Consider the following 27,632-nt stretch of genomic DNA (forward strand, 5'->3'; position numbering starts at 1 on the left):
GTAGTGTGTATGTGTGTGTGGTGAGTTGTGTAGCGTGTGTGTGTATGTTTGTGTGTGTGCGTGTGGTTTGTAGTGTTTGTGATGTTTTTGTTCATATGATGTAAGCAATATTCTAAATTTTTTTGCTTATAAGTTCTCATATTTAATACAGTTTTCTGATAAATATATATGGAGTCAAAACAATTAAAATTTAGTAAGCATACCAACATATCTCACTATTTAGATGTTGGAAATTCTGTGTTATCTCTGTAGGCATGGAGAAAAACTGGACAGATAGGCGATGTAATATTTTGGATTAATGCTTCACAGCATGCAAGATTGTGAACCTCACAAGTCTATCTATGCATGAGAAAAGGGTACAGAGGGTGTGGCCCCTACTAATTCCATATGATCGTGGGTTTTTTTTTAGTGTAGCAGTAGCCCTTACCTTCCTAACCTCCCCTTTCAAAGGATCATTTTGCCCCTATCACCCGCAAATAATATATTTGTGTTCCCTCCCTCTCTCCTTCCCTTCCTCCCTCCCACTCTCTATGGAAATAATTTTATGCAGTGCAGTGGTACCGCCCGTTCCTGCCTCCTCCATTAATGGGCTGCCCACCTGCCTCCATCCTGATGCTTCCACATCCCAACGGTTGGCACCACCACTACCCGATGCAGAGAGGTACACAGAGTATAGGCTATGGTTCTGGTCATTAAGGTGTTACAATTGCATTATCTATCTGAATCATGAAAGTTTAATTTTAACTTTACTGTCCCTTTAACGTTTGTGCTCCAAAACCATAGAGCTATGTCAGTGACGTGCAGTGAGGTCAGAGGCAGGTGAGGCACTGGCTAGGATATGCCTTCATTCTTTAGATATCCTTTGTTGAAGGAATAGCAATGTACATGGGTGAGCCAATCACATGAGGTATCTATTGTGCAGCCACCAATCAGCAGCTACTAAGCATATTTAGATATGATTTTCAACAAAGGATATCAAGAGAATGAAGGAAATTAGATATTAGATGTAAATTGGACAGAAGGGGTGGGAGAGACAGGGAGAGAGAGATAGACAAAGAGACAGAGGGGGAGAGAGAGACAAAGAGACAGAGGGGGAGAGAGAGACAAAGAGACAGAGGGGGAGAGAGAGACAAAGAGACAGAGGAGAGAGAGACAAAGAGAGACAGAGGGTAGAGAGAGAGACAAAGAGAGACAGAGGGTAGAGAGACAGACAAAGAGACCATGGGGGAGAATGAGACACATAAGGATAGAGACAGAGGGGGTGGGAGAGACAGGGAGAGAGAGATGGATAGAGAGAGAGAGACAGTAAAAGAGAGAGAGAAGAGAGAGAGACACAGAGGAGAGAGAGACAGAGGGGGTGGGAGAAAGGGAGAGACAGAGGGGGAGGGAGAAAGGGAGAGACAGAGGGGGAGGGAGAGAGAGAGAGAGAGAGAGAGACAAAGAAGAGAGAGAGACAGAGGAGAGAGACAAAGGAGAGATAGAGAGAGAGGGGAGAGAGAGAGACAGGGGGGAGAGAGAGAGACAGAGAGGAGAGAGAGGGGGAGAGAGAGACAGAGGGGAGAGAGAGAGACAGAGGGGAGAGAGAGAGACAGAGGGGAGAGAGAGAGACATAGGGTGGAGAGATAGAGAGAGAAAGACAGAGGGGAGAGAGAGAGAGAGACAGAGGGGAGAGAGAGAGAGAGAGACACAGGGGGGAAAGAGAGAGACAGGGAGGAGAGAGAGAGAGAGACAGATAGAGACAGAGGGGGAGAGAGAGACAGAGGGGGAGAGAGAGACAGAGGGGGACAGAGAGACAGAGGGGGAGAGAGAGACAGAGGGGGAGAGAGAGAAAGAGAGAGACAGAGGGGGGAGAGAGAGATAGAGGGGAGAGAGAGAGATAGAGGGGAGAGGGAGAAAGGGAGAGACAGAGGGGGAGGGAGAAAGGGAGAGACAGGGGGAGGGAGAGAGAGACAGAGGAGAGAGAGAGGGGATAGAGAGAGACAGAGGGGGATGGAGAAAGGGAGAGGCATAAGGGAGAGAGAGAGAGGGGAGAGAGAGAGACAGATGGGAGAAAGAGACAGAGGGGGATGGAGAAAGGGAGAGACAGAAGGGAGAGAGAGGGGAGGGAGAGAGAGACAGATGGGGATGGAGAAAGGGAGAGACAGAAGGGAGAGAGAGAGAGAGAGAGAGAGAGAGAGAGTTAAAAAGACAGAGGGGAGGGATAGAGAGAGAGAGAGAGAGACAGACAGATGGGAGAGAGAGAGACAGAGGGGGATGGAGAAAGGGAGAGAGAGAGAGAGATACAGAGGAGGAGGTATAAAGAGACAGAGGGGGAGAGAGAGAGAGATGCGGTGAGAGAGAGAGAGAGACAGAGGGGGAGGGATAGAGAGACAGAGGGGGATGGAGAAAGGGAGAGACAGAAGGGAGAGAGAGAGATACGGTGAGAGAGAGAGAAAGAGGGGGGAGAGAGAGAGAGAGGGGAGAGAGAGAGAGGAGAGGGAGAGAGAGGGGGAGAGAGAGAGAGGAGAGGGAGAGAGAGAGAGAGACAGAGAGAGAGACAGAGGGGAGAGAGAGAGAGACAGAGGGATAGAGACACAGAGGGAAGAGAGAGAGAGAGAGAAAGGGGAGAGGAGAGGAGAGGAGAGAGAGAGAGAGATTGAGAGAGAGAGATTGAGAGAGAGAGATTGAGAGAGATTGAGATTGAGAAGGAAGGGAGGGAGAGGGTGCAGGGGAAGATAGAAGGGGAGAGAGAGACAGAAAGGGGAGAGAGAGAAAGAGAGGGGAGAGAGAAAGAGAGCACAAATCTGCACAAAGATGTGCAAGGCAGCTGTTACCCAGCAGGGCCACCGTTAGAATATGTGGGGCCCTGGGCACAACAAACTTGAAGGGCCCCCAGCCCAGACCCTTTTTTCCACCCCTGTATCTCCTGCCCACTGTATGGACCACCCCAGTCCCAACCCAAAATTATATACACACACATACATATCTCACATGCTCCCTTTTACACACACACACACACACACTTTCACACAGACTGTCACTCCCTTTTACACACAGACACACTCTTTTACACACACTCAGACACAGACTCTCTAACTCTATTTACACACAAACACACACAGACACTGTCTCTCACTCCTTTTTACACACACACTCTCAGACACACACGCTCTCTTAATATCACTCCCTTTTACACACAGACTCTCAGACATACATAGACTCTCTCTCTCACTCCCTTTTACACACACACACACAATTTCAGACACAAACTCTCAATTCTCTTTTACACACAGAGACTCTCACACAGACTTAATTTTACTCCCTTTTACACACACACTCTCAGACTCACACAACCTCTCTTAATCTCACTCCCACACACACAGACTCTCTCACTCTGACACACAGTTTATTTAACAGTACCATAACTATTAAAGAGCTACAATACATGTATCTGGGTTTAGTTAACCCCCCTTCCCATTTACAATAGAAAATCTGTTAAAAAGTGACATCAGTGTACCTATTTCTTTATTGCATTTACTTTAATATATATATATATATATATATATATATATATATATATATATATATATATATATATATATATATATATATATATATATATATATATATATATATATATATATATATATATATATATATATACATATTCATACATACATACATACACAGTATATACACACACTGTCCACACATACATATATATATATATATATACATAACAGGCTTTGCTCATTACAATTTTAGTACCTCAGCTGTCATTTGGAAGCCAAAGGGTTAAACCAGAAGAAGGAGGAATGTAGTTCTTGACCTATGGAGCTAAATCACCATTCACAGAAAAAAGGGATCTCTTGTCCCTGTCAAAAGCTACAATAGAAGGAAGTGGAACCTACCACTGCTTAAACAGCAACACATAATGCACTGACCCAACAAGTAAACCCCTCCCACAAAAAATAAAAAAACGATGTGCACCATAACTGCAGGAGGGATTATAGTTACACATGTAGAAAAGCAGCACTCTTTCTTCAATTAAGGATATTAGAGACAGCAAGTTTTGCAAAAGTTTCTGACTGAGTATGCAAGGAGTGCAGCATGATCATTCTTAGCTATGCTGGCTGCCCTGCTCTCTCTCTGCTTGTGGGTATTCCTCTCATCACTCTCTCTATATGCTGCCTACTATGGAGTCAATTGCCCCCTTACTGCAAGTCAATTGCCCCCTTAGTCCCACCCCACAACATTTTGCACAAAGTCAGCATTCACTCACATAAAGCTGGGGGTGCTCAGACGTGCTCAGATGTGCTAGCTGTCAAAAGGGGAGTTAATAAAAGCAGCAGCACCGTTAAAATTGCACAATGCATATTTTTTCCAACAGGGAAAAAATACACTTGGCAATTTTAACAGTGATGCTGCTAGAGTTGTTTCAGAAATTCAGAATATTTTCAGAGTCACATTTGCAGCATACACTGCACAGTTAGGACAGAGGTGCCGGATTTTTACTTTGGAACACTGTCACAAGGGGGAGATTAGACAGGGATGCCATTAACCCTTCAGCTGCCTTAAAACAAGATTGCCCATGCTGATAAGTTTATTTTTTGTATTACTTACTCCTCCTGAGTCTTCTCTCCTCTCTCTCCTCCATGCCACCACACTGTTGCAGCACAGTCCTCCTCCAGGTCCCAGGACCTCCTCTACATTCCACAACCGCAGCTGCTGAGTCCTGACTCACTGAGCACTGCAGTGAGCTGAGCACTTTGAATTTTTTCAGCTGCGGGCAGGGAGGGCATTACGGGCACACACGCAGTTGCAGCAGCTCTACCTCCTATGGTCAGTTTCCCACTCCCGCCTGAGCTAAACAGACCGGCGCGATGTCACATGACCCACAGTCACTCTGTCAATCAGCAGGCAGGCCTCCCTGCAATGCTGAATTCTGATTGGCTGAGTGATCTAGCTCATCATGGAGGCGGTTTTGAGAACCGCCTCCAATGGAGCTACTATGAGGGCCCGGCAGTCACCAGTGGGTGGCGCAGCTCTAAGTGAGCAGAGGATTGGTATTTTAGATCCATGTTGCGCAATTAATGGAGGGCAGCGGACCGGCTCACTGCCTCCTAATTGCGCAACAATGGGTACTATGATGAATGTGACTACTGCGCTAGCGCAGTAAAATAAAATTATGATGTGGGTAAAATTGCCATGGGGGGGTACCCTTGGGGTGGGCGTGGCCAAAAAGAATAAGAAAAAATATACTTTTTTTTATTTTTAATAAATATTATTTGAAATCTTTTTTTTCCCTGATTGGACAGGGGCGGCACTGCCTCCCCTGCCTCCTATTACTGCACGTCACTGAGCTATGTGTGTTTTGTCTCTCTAAGGGATTTGAACAGAGGCATTATCAGGGTAGTGGGAATACGTGTTAGTTAGGTTTTTGATTTTGATAATTTTATTTGTATAAACACTTATTGTACTTGTTTACTTTTTTAAGATTAACTGAGCAGGAAGCAATTGTATATGTGATGTTGCTTCCCATTATCATCCAATATGGCGGAGGGGAAATAATGTCAGAGTGTTTTGTCCATGGCAAATTCAGTTACACACAAAAACATTTTGGAGTACCCGGTAATAATTTGAAAAGTGTCATCTGTAGGTTTATCAAGTCCTTTTAGCTGCAGAATTCTATAAGTAAAAAATATCACAGAGAATGTGTCAATAATACTAAACTATTTTGATCTTGATCCCTCAGCCAAAGTGGACCAGCACATCATTATCATTATAATTTATTTGTATAACTCCACAAATTTCCGTAGCACATGTTAAGGATACAGACATTTTTCACAAAAACTTTAATCTAAAAGGTGTTGTTGTTATACACTGAACCTGTCCAATTGTGATTGCTTTCATTAAGGGGTTAAGCAAGCTCTTTGCTATAGTCAAAATTCATGCAAATGAAAGCTTTGTTCAGTAACTCTAGAATAATAATTTACATCAGTGATGGCCAACTTCCTGTCACATGAGGGCTTCAGATCAACATGTTGGAAGCCATATACCTACACAATATATTTCCTAACAATTCCAGGGCACAAGGAGAGATATAAGTATGGTTACAGGGTGTCCTAGGTCTGATCTTCTCTTCTCTCCAGAGGACTCTTTTGAGTTGTGGCCATGTTATTTGCCCAACCCAAGTCCCCAATGAACACATTTTTACTCTTTTTCATGGGTCCACGAAAACAGTGGCACAGGATCTCAGTGCAGAGGGACACTTGTGGCTCACGGGCTGCCTCTTGGCCACCACTTATTTACATCAAACACATAAAAATAATCCATATATGAACATACTGAGTGTTATATGCTGATGATTCTTCCCAAATGACAAATCTGTGTTTTGTCACTACATGGTAAAAATATCATGGTTAAATCATTAATAGTAATTTAAGGGACATTCTAATGCAAGGATAACATTTTTGCAGGGGTTAAGCATTGGGGTCAAATCCAATCTTTTTCATCGTGTTTATTGGCTGTTTTCGAAATCCAATACGTCTTTTTCATCAACTTAGCGATCACAATGCGAACAATGACACCATTTCTTTATTAGAAAAATATCAGAGCGGACGTAGGAAAATTCATCCATACAGTGTATGGACAGCATTGATTTTACCCAACCACTAGTTTTGCACTATATATTGACAACTAAATAGACCCATTGAATTCAACAGCCAAAGGCGCTTCTAACTAAATTTTCGTAAGGAATATTCAGGGAAATTTATTTCCCACAAATATTTTTTGGCTGCACTTATTGGTATTTGTTTCATTTAAAACAAAACAAATACTGAATATTCGTTAAACATTTACATTAATTTTCATTAAGCTTTTAAATGTTCAAAGCTACAGGTGAAAAGTTCCCATGTAGCTTTATACTTACCTTTTGCGCTAACAGCAGGCTTAACCCGCTTGACTCCCAGGACCTGCACTAAGCCTCATATTAGCGTAGCCAGGGCTCAGGCAAGAATATGATCGGGTTGGTGCACTATATATACAGCCACCAATCAGCAGCTAGAACATAGGTTCTTTCACTCTCCAGCGTGCAAAAGGTTTGTGAAACACTAGGATTTACCAGTGGAACAAATAAAGGGGACTTTAAGTCATAAAGTATAAAATACTTCATGCTGAAAGTTCCTTTATTTGTCTGAAGCGTTCGTCACGCTAAGCGCCTTAGAGCCCACGGAAAAGCGCTATTTTGCTGTGAGGTGATCTTAGCCAATAGCGTGCTAGCTATCCAGCATAATGCCAGCTGGCCTGTACGGCTATTGGCTAAGAGGTGGAAACATCACCTCACAGCAAAATAGCTTTCTGCCGTGGGCTGCCTGAGGAGCTCAGTGCTGCGAACGGTTCAGACAAATAAAGTAACTTTCAGTATGAAGTATTTTATACTTCATAACTGAAAGTCCCCTTCATTTATTCCAATGGTAAATACTAGTGTTTCACCAACGCTAGGATTTACTATCACTTTAAAACGAAACGAATATCCAATTTGTGTTACGATTGTGCATTTGTACGAAAATGAACATATATCTCTACAGCATATTTCTCTCCATAGCACAGTAACAGAAAAGCATAATATCCTGTGTATAATGTATACCTGTATATAGGCTTTTTTTCTACAGCTTACAAAAAGTGTATAGTTTATTAAGAGCATGTCATTTTTAGAATATGTTTTTGTAATGTGTCTTTGTTTATCTGAGCTTTTTCCATATTCCACAGTTTCAAAGTTAGAGCCGTTTCTCTAAAACTCTGGCAAAATTTTTCAAAAAGATCAGTCAGTAGGAGAGGCAAATATATTACAATACAGTGCGTAATAAGAAAAATGCTTAAAGGGACAGTCTACAATAGAATTTTTATTATTTTAAAAGATAGATAATCCCTTTATTACCCATTCCCCAGTTTTGCATAACCAACACAGTTATATTAATACACTTTTTACCTCTGTAATTACCTTGTATCTAAGCATCTTCTGACAGCCCTCTGATCACATGACTGTGACTATTTACAATTTATTGAGTTGCATTTAGTACTGTTTTTGTGCTAGCTCTTAAATAACTTCCCGGGCATGAACACATTGTTATCTATATGGCCCACATGAACTATCAGTCTCCTGTTGTGAAAAGCAAATTCAAAAGCATGTGATTAAGAGGCTGTCAATAGAGCCTTTGAAACAGGCAGAAATGTAGAGGTTTAAAATGTTATAAAGTATATTAATATAACAATGTTGGTTGTGCAAAGCTGGGGAATGGGTAGTAAAGGCGTTATCTATCTTTTTAAACAATAACAATTTTTAAATAGACTATCCCTTTAAGAAAAAGTGTATTGAAGGTACAATGTAAGAATCATAATAAAAACAAGCATTACAAATCATATTAAAAGTATCAGTTCAAATTCATAACAATAATGCACAAGTACCCTTGTGTATGGAGCTAATTGTATAAGGGCATATGCAGATATCTAATTAGAACAGTAAATACCAGAACAATTGAACAAGATTAAAAGGGATAGCAAATCCCTTGAGATTTAGGGACCTATTTATTAATGTGTGAGCGGACATGATACAATGTAGCGTATCATGTCCGCCGCACATCGATAAATGCCGACAGCATACGATGTCAGCATTTATCGTTGCACCAGCAGTTCTTGTAAACGGCTTGTGCAATGCCGCCCCCTGCAGATTTGCCGCTAGCAGGGGGTATCAATCATCCCGATCGTATTCGATCGGGTTGATTTCTGTCCGCTGTCTCAGAGCATGCATAACTTCTGTTTTCGGCAAGCCTAAAGGCTCGCGCGGAAACAGGGGCATCAAGCCCCATAGTATATAAAATGTTAAGTTATGCATAATGAAACAGCTGTGCAATATACTTTCATGATTTATTTTGCCCTCTTTTTTATAATTTTGATAAGAAAATTCAGTATTTTCTAATTATCAGAACTTGAAATGTACCCTTCTGAATTATTGAGGCTAACTATGCTACATATATGTACCTTCAGTAGATGACAAACTGCAAAACAATGCATTTTATACTAGGGTTGTGACCTTGGCTAACCTTGTTGTCTGCAGACTAAAGATTGGCTCCTCCAAGTAAGGTAAAAATAGTGGAGGTAGTTTGGCTAGTAAAAAAACTATTGCTCTAAAAAGGATGTTAATTTATTTTAAAAATCTTTAGACCTGGCTAATATGACATTCAATAGCAGCACCACAAAAATATCTTGAAATTACAAGGTGGTTACTGTCCCTTTAAATATCCATGGACTATAATAAGTAATTACACATTTTACAAAGCAGTAATAATCAAATGCATGTATTACAAACGACTTTTTAAGTTTAATTATACATTTAAAGGGGCAGTCAACACCAAAATTGTTATTGTTTAAACAGATAGATATCGCCTTTACTCCCCATTCCCCAGCTTTGCATAACCAGAATTGTTATATTAATATACTTTATAACATTTAAACCTCTACATTTCTGACTGGTTCTAAGCCACTAAAGACGGCCTCTTATCACATGCTTTTTATTAGCTTTTCACAACAGGGGAGTGCTAGTTCATGTGAGCCATATATATAACATTGTGCTCTCTCCCGTGGAGTTGTGCAGGGCACAGAACTGATTGGCTAAATTGCAAGTCAATAGATAATAAATATCCATGAGAGAAGGTGGGCTGTCTACAGAGACTTAGGTAAAAGGTAATCACAGAATTATGCAACACTGGGGAATGAGTAATAAAGGGATTATCTATATTAATAAACAATTGCACATTTTGGAGTACACTGTCCCTTTAAATTGCTGTGTACTTAAAATATTATTTGAACCAATTATTTGTTTTATTTCTCAGCCAAACCAGGTGATGAACTGAAGGTGGAGCAGGCGGTGAAAGATTTCAGGTCATTGAGTTTACCAATAATGAGGAATACAGGCGCCACATCAGCAATTATATTTAACCCTACAACGGATCGCTCTGATCAGCCTCCATTCCGACGAGAGAGCTCAGATATACTGGTAAGGTACCCCCATTACTTGCATTCTGTGATCTGATGCTAACTGTTCTAAAATAAGGCTTCTTCATAAATAATAAACGTCATACTACAGACAAATCTGTGGTTTTGATAAAGAGTTTTTTATCATCATCTGGTCTTTTTGTTGTAGCTTTTGCATTTGTCTAAGGTTCCAACCTACAAGAATCTTTCACAGTTCAGACAGAACATACATTTTTAAACAGTTTTTCAATTTTGCTTCATTCTCTTTGTATCCTTTTTTGAAAGCGCAGCAATGCGCTTCTGGGAGCTAGCTCAACACATTGATAAGCCAATGACAAGAGGTATATATATGCAGCCACCAATCTACAGCTAGCTCTCAGATCCTGAGTCTACCTAGGTATGCTTTTCAACAAAGGATACCAATAGAACTAAGCAAATTAGACAATATAAGTAAATTGGGAAGTTGTTTCAAATTATATTCTCTATCTGAATAATGAAGGAAACTTGTATTGGTTTTATGTCCCTTTAAAGAGACAAGAAAATTATTTTGTCTAATAGAATGTATTTAAAACAGTAGTATTATTTTATAAAATTTTATGTTTGTGATGTGTGTTATTGTCCACAAATATAGCACTGGAAGTTCAGTGTATCAGCCAGTGAGCAATGAGTCCTTTAGGCCCAGTTGTGTTACTGTCCACAAATATAGCACTGGGAGTTCAGTGTATCAGCCAGTGAGCAATCAGTCCTTTAGGCCCAGTTGTGTTACTGTCCACAAATATAGCACTGGGAGTTCAGTGTATCAGCCAGTGAGCAATCAGTCCTTTAGGCCAAGTTGTGTTACTGTCCACAAATATAGCACTGGGAGTTCAGTGTATCAGCCAGTGAGCAATCAGTCCTTTAGGCCCAGTTGTGTTACTGTCCACAAATATAGCACTGGGAGTTCAGTGTATCAGCCAGTGAGCAATCAGTCCTTTAGGCCCAGTTGTGTTACTGTCCACAAATATAGCACTGGGAGTTCAGCGTATCAGCCAGTGAGCAATCAGTCCTTTAGGCCCAGTTGCACTAAAAAAATAAAAATGAACAGCTTTACCATAACCTTCTTTTATGAAGGCAAACAGAAAAACAGGTTTAAGTAGTATTCTTTCATATGATTTACATTTTTAGAGTTTGCTCTCCTTTTAATATGAATTTGTGAAAGGCATTAATAAAAATAATAATGACTCAGCTCACTTTATAATTTGTCATTTAAAATATGTGTATAAAGCATGTTTGCTGTAGATATTGGTCTTTACCTGTTTTCAGTAGTTTGCATCGCTGACACATATTTGTTAACAGAAATGACTATGGTTTTTCCAAGATGGATGCCACTACTAGTGTGACATTTTGCATTTGTGATAACGATGGGCATATGTGGCCTGTCTTCTTTTTTGATAGCGACCATCTGCCATCATATTTGTTCTGAAAAAAAAGTGACAGTCTTCATTTGTGTAAATTCAAACAATTTAGGCGTTACAGTCCCAGGTGCCCGGCAATAGCCCTCTAATGATACCAGTCAGTGGTGGCCACTATAAAGATATAAAGTTAATCGCCCTTGATAGTCTTTCCTAACACCATCCAGTATTCACTAAGAGGTGTTAATTAAGCCGACATACAAATGATCCCAGATGCTGCATTTCACAAGTCGTTCTGTAGCTAAAAGAAGGGACCTTGATTAGGAGACAGACGGGAGAAAGATAATGGGAAACATTAATTCAATCCTAAAGGGAAGGGATAGAGAGAAAAAGTATGTAGTAATAGACTATTTTGTTTGTCCTAAATGATGTTTGTCTTATTTATATATCTAATAAAGGATTTAAAAGAAAAAGAAAAGAAAAAAAAGAAGGGAACTCGTGTGCACTTAGAACTAGACAGAAATACTCTGAATATAAATTCAAGCTGTAAATCAGCTAGTGAAACAGAAATAGTATTATTTCTGTTTCTGTGTATTGTGTATTAATAATAATTAGATACTGTGACTATATAAAAGGTCATAGTAATGCAATACTTGTTCATAATATCATAAATTAATCAATTTAAAAAATATTTTTCATAAATAGGTTTGAGATTTTAAACCAGATTTACATTAGTGGTGTCCCTAGAGTTAGGTTAGCTGCTTGTTAAAGTGATGGTAAATCGTTTACAAAGTCTGCCTATGTAAAGTATGTACTTTTGCAAACTAAAACTCTTATTATTTTTAATTTTAAAATATTATAGTTTGTAAAGTATTTAATTATATATTTAATTCAGTTTCATGTGCTTCCTCCACCCCCTTTCTCATACCTGTATGTAATGCAGTGACATAAAGGGGTCAGTTTATTATAGTGCGAGCGGACATGATACGATGTAGCGTATCATGTCTGCTGCACATCGATAAATGCCGACAGCATACGCTGTCTGCATTTATAATTGCACCAGCAGTTCTTGTGAACTGCTGGTGCAATACCGCCCCCTGCAGATTCGCAGCCAATCGGCCGCTAGCAGGGGGTGTCAATCAACCCGATCATAGCCTCAGAGCAGGTGGACAGGTTATGGAGCATGGAGGTTAGGCTTGCCGGAAACACGGGGCATCAAGCTCCATACGTAGCTTGATAAATTGACCCCATAGAGCGGTTACACCTGCTCTATAGGGTATATTATGTGCACACCCGGCTTGTGCAGGCAATCAAATGCAATCTTTCCCTGCCTCTTCCCTTAATGAGCCATGTGGCACAGCTTCTCATTGGCCATGACGGCTACTGCACAAGAGCCGGGAAAAAAACATTCTGGCAGGGGACAGGCAGCATAATGTACTGTATATGCATGACAATTCTTGTTTTATTTTTATTTTTATTTTCTTTTTTTAAATAATATTTATTTTATTGAGGTTTTGGAATTTACAAAATAGATATGAAAGGTCAATACACATATCTAACAAAAACACTAAATTATACATTCAGCTTAATATCATAAAGGCATATAACACATTCACCCAGATTACGAGTTTTGCGGTAACAGGGGTGCGGTGCTAACGAGCAGTTTATGCTCACCGATCACTTACCTGCAGCGCTGGTATTACGGGTTTTTACAAACCCGGCGTTAACCGCAAAAACGTGATCGTAGAGCAAAATGTTGCTCCACATCTCACCTCAATACCAGCGCTGCTTACGTTAGCGGTGAGCTGGCTGAACGTGCTTGTGCACGATTTCCCCATAGGAATCAATGGGGGAGAGCCGGCTGAAAAAAAACCTAATACCTGCAAAAAAGCAGCGTTTAGCTCCTAACGCAGCCCCATTGATTCCTATGGGGGAAATACATTTATGTCTACACCTAACACCCTAACTTGATTGCATCAGCCAATAGGATTTTTTACCTTAATTCCAATTGGCTGATAGAGTTCTATCAGCCAATCGGAGTTGATGGGACGCCATCTTGGATGACGTCGTTTAAAGGAACCTTCATTCAGTGTTAGCCGTGGAAAGAAGAGGATGCTCCGCTTCGGATGTCTTGAAGATGGACCCGCTCCACGCCGGATGGATGAAGATAGAAGATGCCGTCTGGATGAAGACTTCTGCCCGTCTGGAGGACCTTTTCGCCCGGCTTGGATGAAGACTTCTCCCGGCTTCGTTGAGGACTTCGGCCCGGTTGGGTGAAGACTTCTCCCGGTAAGGTGATCTTCAAGGGGTTGGTGTTAGATTTTTTTAAGGGGGTATTGTGTGGGTTTTAGAGTAGGGTTGGTTGTGTGGCTGGTGGGTTTTAATGTTGGGGGGGGATTTGTACTTTTTTTTACAGGTAAAAGAGCTGATTACTTTGGGGCAATTCCCCGCAAAAAGCCCTTTTAAGGGCTATTTGTAATTTAGTGTAGGGTAGGGTTTTTTTTATTTTGGGGGGGCTTTTTTTTTGTTAGGGGGATTAGATTAGGTTAATTAGTTTAAAAATCTTGTAATTTGTTTATTATTTTCTGTAATTTAGTGTTAGTGTGTTTTTGTACTTTAGATAATTTTATTTAATTGTATTTAATTATAGTGTAGTGTTAGGTGTAATTGTAACTTAGGTTAGGTTTTATTTTACATGTAAATTTGTCTTTATTTTAACTAGTTAGTTATTAAATAGTTAATAACTATATAATAACTATTCTACCTAGTTAAAATAAATACAAACTTGCCTGTAAAATAAAAATAAATCCTAAACTAGATACAATGTAACTATTAGTTATATTGTAGCTAGCTTAGGGTTTATTTTATAGGTAAGTATTTAGTTTTAAATAGGAATAATGTAGTTAATGATCAGAATTTTATTTAGATTTATTTAAATTATATTTAAGTTAGGGGGTGTTAGGGTTAGATTTAGGGGTTAATAACTTTAATATAGTGGCGGCTACGTTGGGGCGGCAGATTAGGGGTTAATAAATGTAGGTAGGTTGCGGCAATGTTAAGAACGGCAAATTAGAGGTTAATAAAATTAAACTAGTGCTTGCGAGGCGGGAGTGCGGCGGTTTAGGGGTTAATATATTTATTATAGTGGCGGCGATGTCCGGTTCGGCAGATTAGGGGTTAAAAATTTTATTATAGTGTTTGCGATGTGGGGGGGCCTCGGTTTTGGGGTTAATAGGTAGTTTATGGGTGTTAGTGTACTTTTAAGCACTTTAGTTAAGAGTTTTATGCTACGGCGTTGTAGTGTAAAACTCTTAACTACTGACTTTTAAATGCGGTACCAGTCTTGACAGGAGAGGGTCTACCGCTCACTTTTTGTCAGACTCGTAATACCGGCGCTATGCAAGTCCCATTGAAAAAATAGGATACGTAATTGACGTAAGTGGATTTGCGGTATTTCCAAGTCTGGCCAAAAAAGTGAGCGGTACACCTGTACCTGCAAGACTCATAATACCACCGGGCGTTAAAAAGTAGACATGTGCATGGCGAAAAAATTTGGTTCGGTTCGGTTCGGATTTTTTAGAATTTCGGTTCAGAGCGATTCGAATTCGGAAAAATTTGAATCAATTTGGTTCGGATTTGTTTCAGATTCATTCGGATTCGAATAAATTCGGTTCGGATTTGTTTCGGATTCATTCGGATTTGAATTAATTCGGCTGGATTTGATTCGATTCGGTTCGGTTCGGAAATTTGGAATTTCGGTAAGTGTTAGGTGGGATTAGACTAGTATTATGTACTAAATTCGGCTGGATTCGGTTCGGTTCGGAATTTCGGTAAGTGTTAGGTGGGATTAGACTTATACTGTACTATAGTAGTGTAATCCATGGCCATCCGAATTTACCGAATAAATCCGAAGTAATTCGGATTTATTCAGTAAATTCGGCAGTCTTTTAATTCGGAAATTCGGTTCGATCCGAATCGCTGAATTTGCCGAATTTCCGAATCGATCCGAATGTCAGATGGTACGTGTATGCATTTGTGATTGGCTGATGGCTGTCACATGGTACAGGGGGAGTGGAAAAAGACATAACTTTTAAACTTGTCAGAAAAAAAATCTACTACTCATTTGAAGTTCAGACTAAGTGCTATTGCATTGTCTTGTTATCTTGCATTTGTTGATTATGCAAATCTGCTGTGTTGACTGGTCCTTTAAGGGCTACTGGAGAGAATAATAACAATCTTGTATTAAGGACTCCAGCTGTTAGAGGACTCTAGTGACTAGTTATCTATTTTAGTCTAAGCTTTATAACTAGATTCTATTATAATGAGTATAACATCAGCATGTGTAGAAGGTCTGATATAATTTCTAGAATTTCAACAATTATGACAGGTATCTAAGCAAATAAAATAAACCACAAATCTGGAAGTAGTAAGAGAATTTCCTTATCCAGGTACTTAAATGTTAATAAGTAGACAAAGTGCGTAAGGATAATAAAAGTACTAGTGAGAACAACCAACTAAAGCCACTAATTTCGCTTAACGGATCTGTTAAACCCTATATTGAGGAAAATATAAGCATTAGTACCCTTTAGTTTCATATTGAACTGAGATTCGTAACTCATAAATAAAATAAAAAATAACATAGCTGAGAGAGGAACTTTGCACATGTCAGCCCTAGAATTAACTGGATATTTTAATAAATATGCCCGAACGTAATAAAGAACACTTAACTAGGGTATAAATAGATCCCTTTATAACATGACAATTGTCCAGTATACCTCTCACACAGAATACATCAGGATGATAGCTAGTCATATAATTATAAGGAGTACAAATAACTATGGTCTTATACTCTATATCTCGCAGATCTATACTCAGCCTAGTATGTCAGACTTAAAAGTCCTCATGGGTGGCCAAGTCTCTATGGTAACAATAATGATGTTAGGTTCTACTGCTACCAGTAAAGGATGACCAGCCGTCAAATGATTTTGTGTAGGTCCGCCCACTCCATATTTCCATGTCGTTAGGGGCTCCAAATGAGTGTCCAGCATCAAGCGCACTGAATATTCAGCTGCTCTCCTTTGCTGAGGCTTGTTTTATTTTTTAATAATTGTGTTGAAAATTTCTTTTTAAAAAAAAATCAGCTTTCATATCTATTGTTTGCAAATATTTTTAAACTGCCTTCTGATGCGTTTAGATTTACTATCACCTTAAAGGGACACTGAACCTATCTTTTTTTCTTCCGTGATTCAGATAGAGCATGAAATTTAAGCAACTTTCTATTTTACTCCTGTTATCAAATTTTCTTCATTCTCTTGGTATCTTTATTTGAAATGCAAGAATGTAAGTTTAGATGCCGGCCCATTTTTGGTGAACAACCTGGGTTGTTCTTGCTGATTGGTGGAAAAATTCATCCACCAATAAAAAAAGTGCTGTCCAGAGTGCTGAACTAATAAAAAAAAGCTTAGATGCCTTCTTTTTCAAATAAAGATAGCAAGAAAACGAAGAAAAATTGATAATAGGAGTAAATAAGAAAGTTGCTTAAAATTGCACGCTCTATCTGAATCACAAAAGAAAACATTTGGGTTCAGTGTCCCTTTAAGTCTTTTTATTTAAAATACTTTCCAATTGACTTCAATTATAAAATTTGCCTTGACCCATTGGTATCCTTTATTAAAGGGTAGGTTTGAGAGCATGCATGTATTTTTAGAACGCTATTGCAAAAGTGTTTGCAACAATGTTGCTAGTAGTGTTATATATTGTGGCCAACGCTGCTGCTTTAGAATGTTAACCTACTTAGGTTTACTCTGTAACAAAGGATACCAAGAGAGCAAAGCAAATGTATGAACTGAAGTAACAAAATAATTGTGTAGCTTGATCTATCTGAATCATGAAGATTCTTTAATTTTACATTTTTATTTTATTATAGAGCAACACTTACGTTATTTTTATTGTGGATGATTAAGAGATATGCCAGAGGTGATATATATTGAATATATATATTGAATAATTAACATTTAATTTTAAATTTACAGGCTCTTTAAAACAAATTAAAAATATAATTGAATGTCCCTTTAATATACAGCCCTTTTAATAAAATAAAGTACACTGCATTTGATAGGGAGAGTAAATCAAAGGGGGATTACAAATGTTTTCTATAAGGTAAAATAGAATATAGGGGAATTAGCATCCATTAAAATACTTCTGGTAGGGGCCAAACATTAAAAATGTACCCTTCACAATAATAATAGCCGTATAGACAAATACTCATATATATTTAATTGAATAAAAGGCTAAATTCCTTGGGGGCGGGGCTTGTCACCCATCTGGAGACCTATAGATAGGGTATCTAATGATAAACATGACACTTTTTCACACCACAAAGTACAGGGCTGATATTACAGAGGATCCCTTTAAAGGGATACAAAGGTCTAAATTAAAATGTGCATTTGGATGGGTGCAATTCAGTCTTAAATAGAAGCATTTGTTTTGCAATATACTTCCATTAGCAAAAAAGCTTCAAGTAGAAGTTATTATTATTTCTCACCAGCATATGCACATATGCTGTGAGGGCCCAATAGGGTTGCCACATCGGCCATGTTTTCCTGGACACTTATGAGTAACACATGCTGCAGGGTGTGCAGAGGGGAATGTGAATTGCACCCCTGGACAGCAAACAAATAGTGATCCTGGACAGCACTATTCATGTTCCTACCTGCACACCCTGCAACATGTGTTACTCATAAGTGTCCCGGAAAACATGGCTGAGGTGGAAACCCTAGGGCCCAAGCACCAGTATTTAAAATCCAACACCGTCTTAGAAAGTCAGCAGTAAAAATTAAGTCTTCCCAGGCACAATGCACACCACTTCCAGCGCTCTGAGCTTCAATACTAGTGCACGGCCTTCACAACATATGTGAGTATGCTGCTGAAAAACAGTAATAACATTTACTGTAAGCATTTTTGTTAAATATATTGAAGTATATTGCAAAAATGCTTCTATTTCAAGGGACACTCAAGTCAAAATTAAACTTTCATGATTCGGATAGAGCATGTCATTTTAAACAACTTTCCTACTGAGCATGTGCAAGAATTCATAGACTATAGGTATATGCATTTGTGATTGGCTGATTGCTGTCACATGATACAGGGGGAGTGGAAATATACATAACTTTGAGATCTGTCAGAAAGAAACCTACTACTCTTTTAAAGTTCAGACTAAGTGATATTGCATTGTCTTTTTATTATGCGTCTGTTTGTTGATTAGGCAAATCTACTGTATTTTCTGGTCCTTTAAAATTGAAATGCACCCATGCACATTTCATTTTCAACCTTTCTATCCCTTTAAAGAGAGTAAGAGTCCTGTGGCCCACTGCTGCTTTAAAGGGACAGTCTAGGCCAAAATAAACTTTCATGATTCAATTAGAGCATGTCATTTTAAACAATTTTCCAATTTACTTTTATCGCCAATTTTGCTTTGTTCTCTTGGTATTCTTAGTTGAAAGTTTAACCTAGGAGGTTCATATGCTAATTTATTAGACCTTGAAGGCCACCTCTTTTCAGAATGCATTTTAACAGTTTTTCACCACTAGAGGGTGCTAGTTCACATATTTCATATAGATAACACTGTGCTCGTGCACGTGAAGTTATCTGGGAGCAGGCACTGATTGGCTAAACTGCAAGATTGTCAAAAGAACTGAAATAAAGGGGCAGTTTGCAGAGTCTTAGATACAAGATAATCACAGAGGTTAAAAGTATATTATAACAACTGTGTTGGTTATGAAAAAACTGGGGAATGGGTAATAAAGGGATTATCTATCTTTTAAAACAATAACAATTCTGGTGTAGAATGTCCCTTTAACCGTTTGCTAGCCAGGGCTGCATTGCATCATTGTGTAATACATTGCAGATGTTTTTTGGCAACCAAAGGGGTTAAGGTAGAAATTGATAGATTTGTTCTGCATACAAGATGTGACCTTCTCGGACCTCATTAGTCTGATTGCACATATTCTCCAAAGGATTAAGAAGCTTTTTGCTATTTGATTACTGAATGTGTTTTTAAAAAGTATTTTCAGGTTTGTAACTGATAAAACATTGACAGAATTGTTTGCACAGAGGAATGATAGCCACACAAATTACCTACTAATCTGTAGTTGAGCAAACACATTACCTTCAAATTTGTGCTTGTGTTATATTTACCTGTTATTGTCAGAGTTGTCCCACCAAGGACTCCAGTTTTCTTTATGCCAAATTGTATGTTTTGTCTAAACCATGGATGTGCGGGACCTGATAAATCTAAAAAACAAATATTTCATATTTATTTGCATATCTGATGATTAGACAAGAAGTACTATTAGAAAGAAATTTATTATACAAATTGCTTCTTCATTCTTTCAATAGATAGACAGATATATAGATGAATTTACTTCAATTATCAAATTTGCTTCATTCTCTTGGTATCCTTTGTTGAAAAAACAACAATGCAAAAACAAGAGGCATATATGTGTAGCCACCAGCTAGCTCCCGGTACTGCATTGCTGCTCCTGAGCCTACCTAGGTATGCTTTTCAACAATGGATATCAAGAGAACAAAGCAAATTGGATAATTAATTTGGAAAGATGTTTAAAGTTTCTTCTGAATCATGAAAGTTTAATTTTGACCTTACTGTCCCTTTGAGGTGAAACTAACGGTTAATTCCTGATTACAATAAGTATAGCCATATTGAATGACTAAGATCCCAATTTTAAAGGGACATAATACCCATTCGCTAAATCACTTAAAAGTGATGCAGCATAACTGTAAAAAGTAGAAAATATCACCTGAACATCTCTATGTAAAAAAAAAAGTCAAAATGTCTTCAGCTTACAAGAGTAAATGCTCTGGTAACAGTTATACTTCAGCTACTGTCCAGCTGCAAGTTGAAGGGAAATAAAATCAATAGCCAATCAACATCAGCTGTGCTGAGATCATGCTTTGCTTTGCTGTGATCTCATGAGATTGTACTGAAATCTTGTGAGATTTCATAGTAAACTTTCTTAAACTGAATAGGGAAATAACATGACTGTGCCTGCACATGACAGATGCACACTCTTTTTCAAGTCCTGGGGCTAGTATCCTGATTGGCTGCTTAAGGTAAATATCTTCCTTTTTTTACATAGATATGTTCAGGTGATTTTTTTCTAATCAGCTTTTTACAGCTATGCAGCATCTCTTTCAATTAAAGGTGATTTTTTGCAGAATTTAAAATAGTTTTGTTTGTTTTGTCTATATTTGCAAGTGGAGGTGGTCTTATTGGCAGCTCTCTCAAGTAGGTATTTTAACTTTTTTTGTAAGGAGTGCTAGGCAAATAAAAAAGCAGAAGAAGCAATGTGCCCATTTTGAATTGGAAGCTGGGTTTAATGTCTGTTTTAGACATGCTTATAAACACAAATAATATTCAGATTGCAAATGGAATACATTTTCAATGTTGATTCAATCATAATATTATTTATTATAAACACTTGTTGAAATGCTGCTATGTTTGCATTTTAATGCATTTGGGATTTATTCATTACAGTTTTAGAAAGCATCAACCATGAACCTAGTCAGCCCCACGCAGTGCAGTATTGCACTATGTTAGCTAGTTTAAAACATCCATAGCCAGCTACCTCCCATTAGTGCTTTGCAGCTCCTGAGCCTTTATAGTTATGGTTTTCAACAAAGTATACCGAAGAACAAAATCAATTTGAAGCAAACTGAAAAGTTTCTTAAAATGCTATACTCTATCTGACCTGTGAATGCCCCTCTGCACTTACCTCCAAATCTATGGTGGTCTAGTGCACTGGCATCAATGGGCAAATCTGCGGTTGCCGATGACTTCACCACACCCATGCGTGATGATCTGATCATACCCCCAAAACCCAGAAGTGGCAGCCAGCTTCATAGGGCATAAGGTAGCGGGATTGGGGTATGTATTTAAATAACAAAGCACACATTTATAAAAAGATAAAATATCCCCACACTTCCCCACACTGTTGCAGTCTGGTGGTCTCTAGCAACTTATAAAAAGCCTTGATACCTCTTGTTTTAAATCCGAAGCCCATCTTTAAAATAAAGCCCCTATACAAGTTTTTAATCACTAGGTGATTACGATGGTAATAGTGATCAGTTGGCGTGTATAAATTTGCATTTATTTGAGCAGATCAAAGTTATATACATATACCCAAAGGGCTTTTTTTATATGTGTATATTCCCTTCTTTTTACAACACAGTTTAGAAAAAAAGCACACTATTTGTTTTACAACCGTGTTTAAAATTAATTTTTACTTATATGATATATGCATAAAAAATGGTATAGTGTGAATTTGCTGTGTCTGCTGAAAAAAACAATATATAATATGTGTGGATTTTTTATTGGAAATGGACCTCTAAAAACCCCAAAACAGCTCGGCATATGGGTGGAAATGGTTCAGCAGTTAAAGAGTTAAGCAAACTCAGTTATAGTCGCTAACTTGGAGAAAAATCTCCAAGTAGGCTATTCTGTAAATGTCAGTTGGTTGTTAAAGGGACATTAAACCCAAGATTTTTCTTTCATGATTCAGATAGAGAATACAATTTTAAGCAACATTCCAATTTACTTCTATTATCTAATTTGCTTTATTCTTTAGATATCCGTTGTTGAAGAAATAGCACTGCACATGGGTGAGCCAATCACACGAGGCATCTATGTGCAGCCATCAATCAGCAGCTACTGCGCCTATCTAGATATGCTTTTCAGCAAAGGATATGAAAAGAATGAAGCAAATTATAATAGAAGTACATTAGAAAGTTGATTTAAATTGAATGTTATTTCTAAATCATGAAAGAAAAAATATGGGTTTTATTTACCTTTAAAATATTCTTTACAATTGCAGAACCTCAGTCTGTTTGAGACAGTTATTAACAAAATGCTGACTTGCTGTCAGATATAAAGCAAGTCACCTATTCACAAATAACTGACTTGAAAAAAACTTTAAAGTGAAGGTCCATTTTGATGAATTAGTGCCTGGTTTTTAATAAACCTATTAAAAACAAGGGCACTTTAATTCATCAAAATTGACATTTCACGGTTTTCTTCAAAAACTTACCTTTTAATCCTGAATGCCGCTCCATCGATTCCCCCTGCCGTCGGAAGCCTCTGCAGACGTCAGAAATGATAAATCAGGCTTCCTCCAATCACAGCTTCCCTCCCCCCCCTCCCGGGGGAATCTTGGCCTTAAGCAGAGCTGTGATTGGAGGAAGCCGGATTCGTCATTTTGGACGGCTTGCGACAGGCGGAGGAAGTGCTGGAGCGGCTGCCAGGATTAAAAGGTAAGTTTTTGAAAAAAACAGTGAAATGTCAATTTTGATGAATTAAAGTGCCCTTGTTTTTAATAGGTTTATTAAAAACCGGGCACTAATTCATCAAAATGGACCTTCACTTTAAGCTGACTTGTTCAGCTGATTTTATAGCTAAAGTCAGGGATTTAAAAGGGACAGTATACACTAATTTTCATATAACTGCATGTAATAGACACTACTATAAAGAATAATATGCACAGATACTGAAATAAAATTCCAGTATAAAACCATTTAAAAACTTACTTCAAAGCTCCCAGTTTAGCTCTGTTGAAAAAGATAGTTGAAACACCCACTGAAAGTGTCTGTATAGGAAAAAGAGCAGACACCTTCCCCTCCCCCTACCTCTGCATATGAAAAGAACCTTTACACAAACAAGTGCAAGCTTGAGTAGGTAGACATCAGGGGCGCGATCCGATATAGATCGCAGTTTGTGGCGCAAGCGAGGGAACCGGCGTCGCCCGCAGTTTCAGCTCGCAACTCGTGCTATCCTATATAAGTCGCCGTCAGATGCTAACGTGCCGTAAGTCTGACAAACCAGCGATGTCCAGAAATCTGCGCAAGTACAAATTTCTGGCGTCGCCAGTGACTTGCGGCACGTTAGAAACTGTCGGCGCCTATAAAACCTGACTAAAGTCTAAAACACCCGCACTGTCTAACACGCCTCCCTAACATAGCCCGACAAGTCTAACACGCCTCCCTAACAAAGCCCGACACGTCTAACCCTCTATCCGCTATCCCCCCTCACTATCCTAACAATAAAAAAGCTATTAACCCCTAAACCGCCACTTCCGTACCCCGCCGCAATCTAATAAACTTATTAACCCCTAAACCGTCGCTCCCGTACCCTGCCTCCAGCTATATTATATCTATAACCCCCTAAAGTGAGCCCCTAACACCGCCGCCATCTATATTAAAATTATTAACCCCTAATGTAAGCCCCTTACACCGCCGCCATCTCTATTAAAATGATTAACCCCTAATTTAATCTACCTACCCCGCCGCCAGCTATATTATCTATATTAACCCTAAGTATATTATAGTTAATATAGGTATTACATTATATATATTAACTATATTAACCCTAATTATATTAGGGTTAATATAGTTAATATAGTTACTATAGTATTTATATTAACTATATTAACTCTATCTAACCCTAACACCCCTAACTAAATTTATATTAAATTAATCTAATTCATTTATAAACTAAAATGTTCCTATTTAAATCTAAATACTTACCTATAAAATAAACCCTAAGATAGCTACAATATAATTAATAATTACATTGTAGCTATATTAGGGTTAATATTTATTTTACAGGTAAATTGTTAATTATTTTAACTAGGTATAATAGCTATTAAATAGTTATTAACTATTTAATATCTACCTAGTTAAAATAATTACCCAATTACCTGTAAAATAAATCCTAACCTAAGTTACAAATACACCTACACTATCAATAAATTAAATAAACTACAAACATCTATCTAAAAATACAATTAAATTAACTAAACTAAATTACAAAAAAAAACAAACACTAAATTACAAAAAATAAAAAAAGATTACAAGATTTTTAAGCTAATTACACCTATTCTAAGCCCCCTAATAAAATAATAAACCCCCAAAATAAAAAAAATTCCCTGCCCTATTCTAAATTAAACAAATTTCAAAGCTCTTTACCTTACCAGCCCTTAAAAGGGCCTTTTGTGGGGCATGCCCCAAAGAATTCAGCTCTTTTGCATACAAATACAATACCCCCCCCATTACAACCCACCACCCACATACCCCTATTCTAAAACCACCCAAACCCCCCTTAAAAAAGCCTAACACTATCACCCTGAAGATCTCCCTACCTTGTCTTCACCACACCGGGCCGAACTCCTGATCCGATCCGGGCGATGTCTTCCTCCAAGCGGCAAAGAAGAATTCTTCCTCCGGCGACGTCTTTCTCCAAGCGGCAGCAAAGTCTTCATTCTTCCGGCGGCATCTTCAATCTTCTTTCTTCGCTCCGCCGCCGCGGAGCATCCATCCCGGCCGACTACTGAACTACGAATGATGTACCTTTAAATGACGTCATCCAAGATGGCGTCCGCCGAATTCCGATTGGCTGATAGGATTCTATCAGCCAATCGGAATTAAGTTAGAAAAATCTGATTGGCTGATTTAATCAGCCAATCAGATTCAAGTTCAATCCGATTGGCTGATCCAATCAGCCAATCAGATTGAGCTCGCATTCTATTGGCTGATCGGAACAAAGAATTCAGCTCTTTTGCATACAAATACAATACCCCCCCATTACAACCCACCACCCACATACCCCTATTCTAAAACCACCCAAACCCCCCTTAAAAAAGCCTAACACTACCCCCCTGAAGATCTCCCTACCTTGTCTTCACCACACCAGGCCGAACTCCTGATCCGATCCGGGCGATGTCTTCCTCCAAGCGGCAAAGAAGAATTCTTCCTCCGGCGACGTCTTCCTCCAAGCGGCAGCAAAGTCTTCATTCTTCCGGCGGCATCTTCAATCTTCTTTCTTCGCTCCGCCGCCGCGGAGCATCCATCCCGGCCGACTACTGAACTACGAGTGATGTACCTTTAAATGACGTCATCCAAGATGGCGTCCGCCGAATTCCGATTGGCTGATAGGATTCTATCAGCCAATCGGAATTAAGTTAGAAAAATCTGATTGGCTGATTTAATCAGCCAATCAGATTCAAGTTCAATCCGATTGGCTGATCCAATCAGCCAATCAGATTGAGCTCGCATTCTATTGGCCAATCGGAATTAAGTTAGAAAAATCTGATTGGCTGATTGAATCAGCCAATCAGATTCAAGTTCAATCTGATTGGCTGATCCAATCAGCCAATCAGATTGAGCTCACATTCTATTGGCTGTTCCGATCAGCCAATAGAATGCGAGCTCAATCTGATTGGCTGATTGGATCAGCCAATCGGATTGAACTTGAATCTGATTGGCTGATTAAATCAGCCAATCAGATTTTTCTAACTTAATTCCGATTGGCTGATAGAATCCTATCAGCCAATCGGAATTCGGCGGACGCCATCTTGGATGACGTCATTTAAAGGTACATCATTCGTAGTTCAGTAGTCGGCCGGGATGGATGCTCCGCGGCGGCGGAGCGAAGAAAGAAGATTGAAGATGCCGCCGGAAGAATGAAGACTTTGCTGCCGCTTGGAGAAAGACGTCGCCGGAGGAAGAATTCTTCTTTGCCGCTTGGAGGAAGACATCGCCCGGATCGGATCAGGAGTTCGGCCCGGTGTGGTGAAGACAAGGTAGGGAGATCTTCAGGGTGATAGTGTTAGGCTTTTTTAAGGGGGGTTTGGGTGGTTTTAGAATAGGGGTATGTGGGTGGTGGGTTGTAATGGGGGGGGTATTGTATTTGTATGCAAAAGAGCTGAATTCTTTGGGGCATGCCCCACAAAAGGCCCTTTTAAGGGCTGGTAAGGTAAAGAGCTTTGAAATTTGTTTAATTTAGAATAGGGCAGGGAATTTTTTTTATTTTGGGGGTTTATTATTTTATTAGGGGGCTTAGAATAGGTGTAATTAGCTTAAAAATCTTGTAATCTTTTTTTATTTTTTGTAATTTAGTGTTTGTTTTTTTTTGTAATTTAGTTTAGTTAATTTAATTGTATTTTTAGATAGATGTTTGTAGTTTATTTAATTTATTGATAGTGTAGGTGTATTTGTAACTTAGGTTAGGATTTATTTTACAGGTAATTGGGTAATTATTTTAACTAGGTAGATATTAAATAGTTAATAACTATTTAATAGCTATTATACCTAGTTAAAATAATTAACAATTTACCTGTAAAATAAATATTAACCCTAACATAGCTACAATGTAATTATTAATTATATTGTAGCTATCTTAGGGTTTATTTTATAGGTAAGTATTTAGATTTAAATAGGAATATTTTAGTTTATAAATGAATTAGATTCATTTAATATAAATTTAGTTAGGGGTGTTAGGGTTAGATAGAGTTAATATAGTTAATATAAATACTATAGTAACTATATTAACTATATTAACCCTAATATAATTAGGGTTAATATAGTTAATATATATAATGTAATACCTATATTAACTATAATATACTTAGGGTTAATATAGATAATATAGCTGGCGGCGGGGTAGGTAGATTAAATAAGGGGTTAATCATTTTAATAGAGATGGCGGCGGTGTAAGTGGCTTACATTAGGGGTTAATAATATTAATATAGCTGGCGGCGGTATAGGGGGATTAGATTAGGGGTTAATAATTTTTAAATAGGTGGCGGCGGTGTAAGGGGTCAGATTAGGGGATAGATAAGGTAGATGACAGCGGTGTAAGGGGTTCTAATTAGGGGATAGATAAGGTAGATGGCGGCGGTTTTAGGGGCTCACAGTAGGGGGTTAGTTTATGTAGATGGCGGCGGGGTCCGGGAGCGGCGGTTTAGGGGTTAATAACTTTATTAGGGATTTCGGGGGGGGGGGGGGGGATCGCGGTTGAAAGGTAGATAGACATTGCGCATGCGTTAGGTGTTAGGTTTATTTTAGAAGATCGCGGTTGACAGGGAGATAGACATTGCGCATGCGTTAGGTGTTAGGTTTATTTTAGCAGCCAGTTTAGGGAGTTACGGGGCTCCAATAGTCAGCGTAAGGCTTCTTACGGCTGCTTTTTGTGGCGAGGTGAAAATGGAGTAAGTTTTCTCCATTTTCGCCACGTAAGTCCTTACGCTGCATATTGGATACCAAACTGCGCTGGTTTGGTATACCTGCCTATAGCCCAAAAAACTACGGGCGACGGCAGAAATATACACGCGTAACTTCTAGGTTACGCCGTATATGTGATACCAAACCCGCGCAAATATTGGC

General features: G+C 38.7%; 1 protein-coding gene across 1 annotated transcript in view; it reads left to right on the plus strand.

Annotated features, from left to right (window-relative positions):
• The window catches only part of PLEKHG5 (pleckstrin homology and RhoGEF domain containing G5), a 185,837-nt gene that overhangs the window by 77,631 nt on the left and 80,574 nt on the right, over positions 1-27,632 (plus strand). The window contains 1 exon segment of the mRNA XM_053690951.1: positions 9,870-10,033. Coding sequence (XP_053546926.1) covers positions 9,870-10,033 — 164 coding nt within the window.

Source organism: Bombina bombina, chromosome 8 (genome assembly GCF_027579735.1).
Source record: "Bombina bombina isolate aBomBom1 chromosome 8, aBomBom1.pri, whole genome shotgun sequence".
Taxonomy (NCBI): domain Eukaryota; kingdom Metazoa; phylum Chordata; class Amphibia; order Anura; family Bombinatoridae; genus Bombina; species Bombina bombina.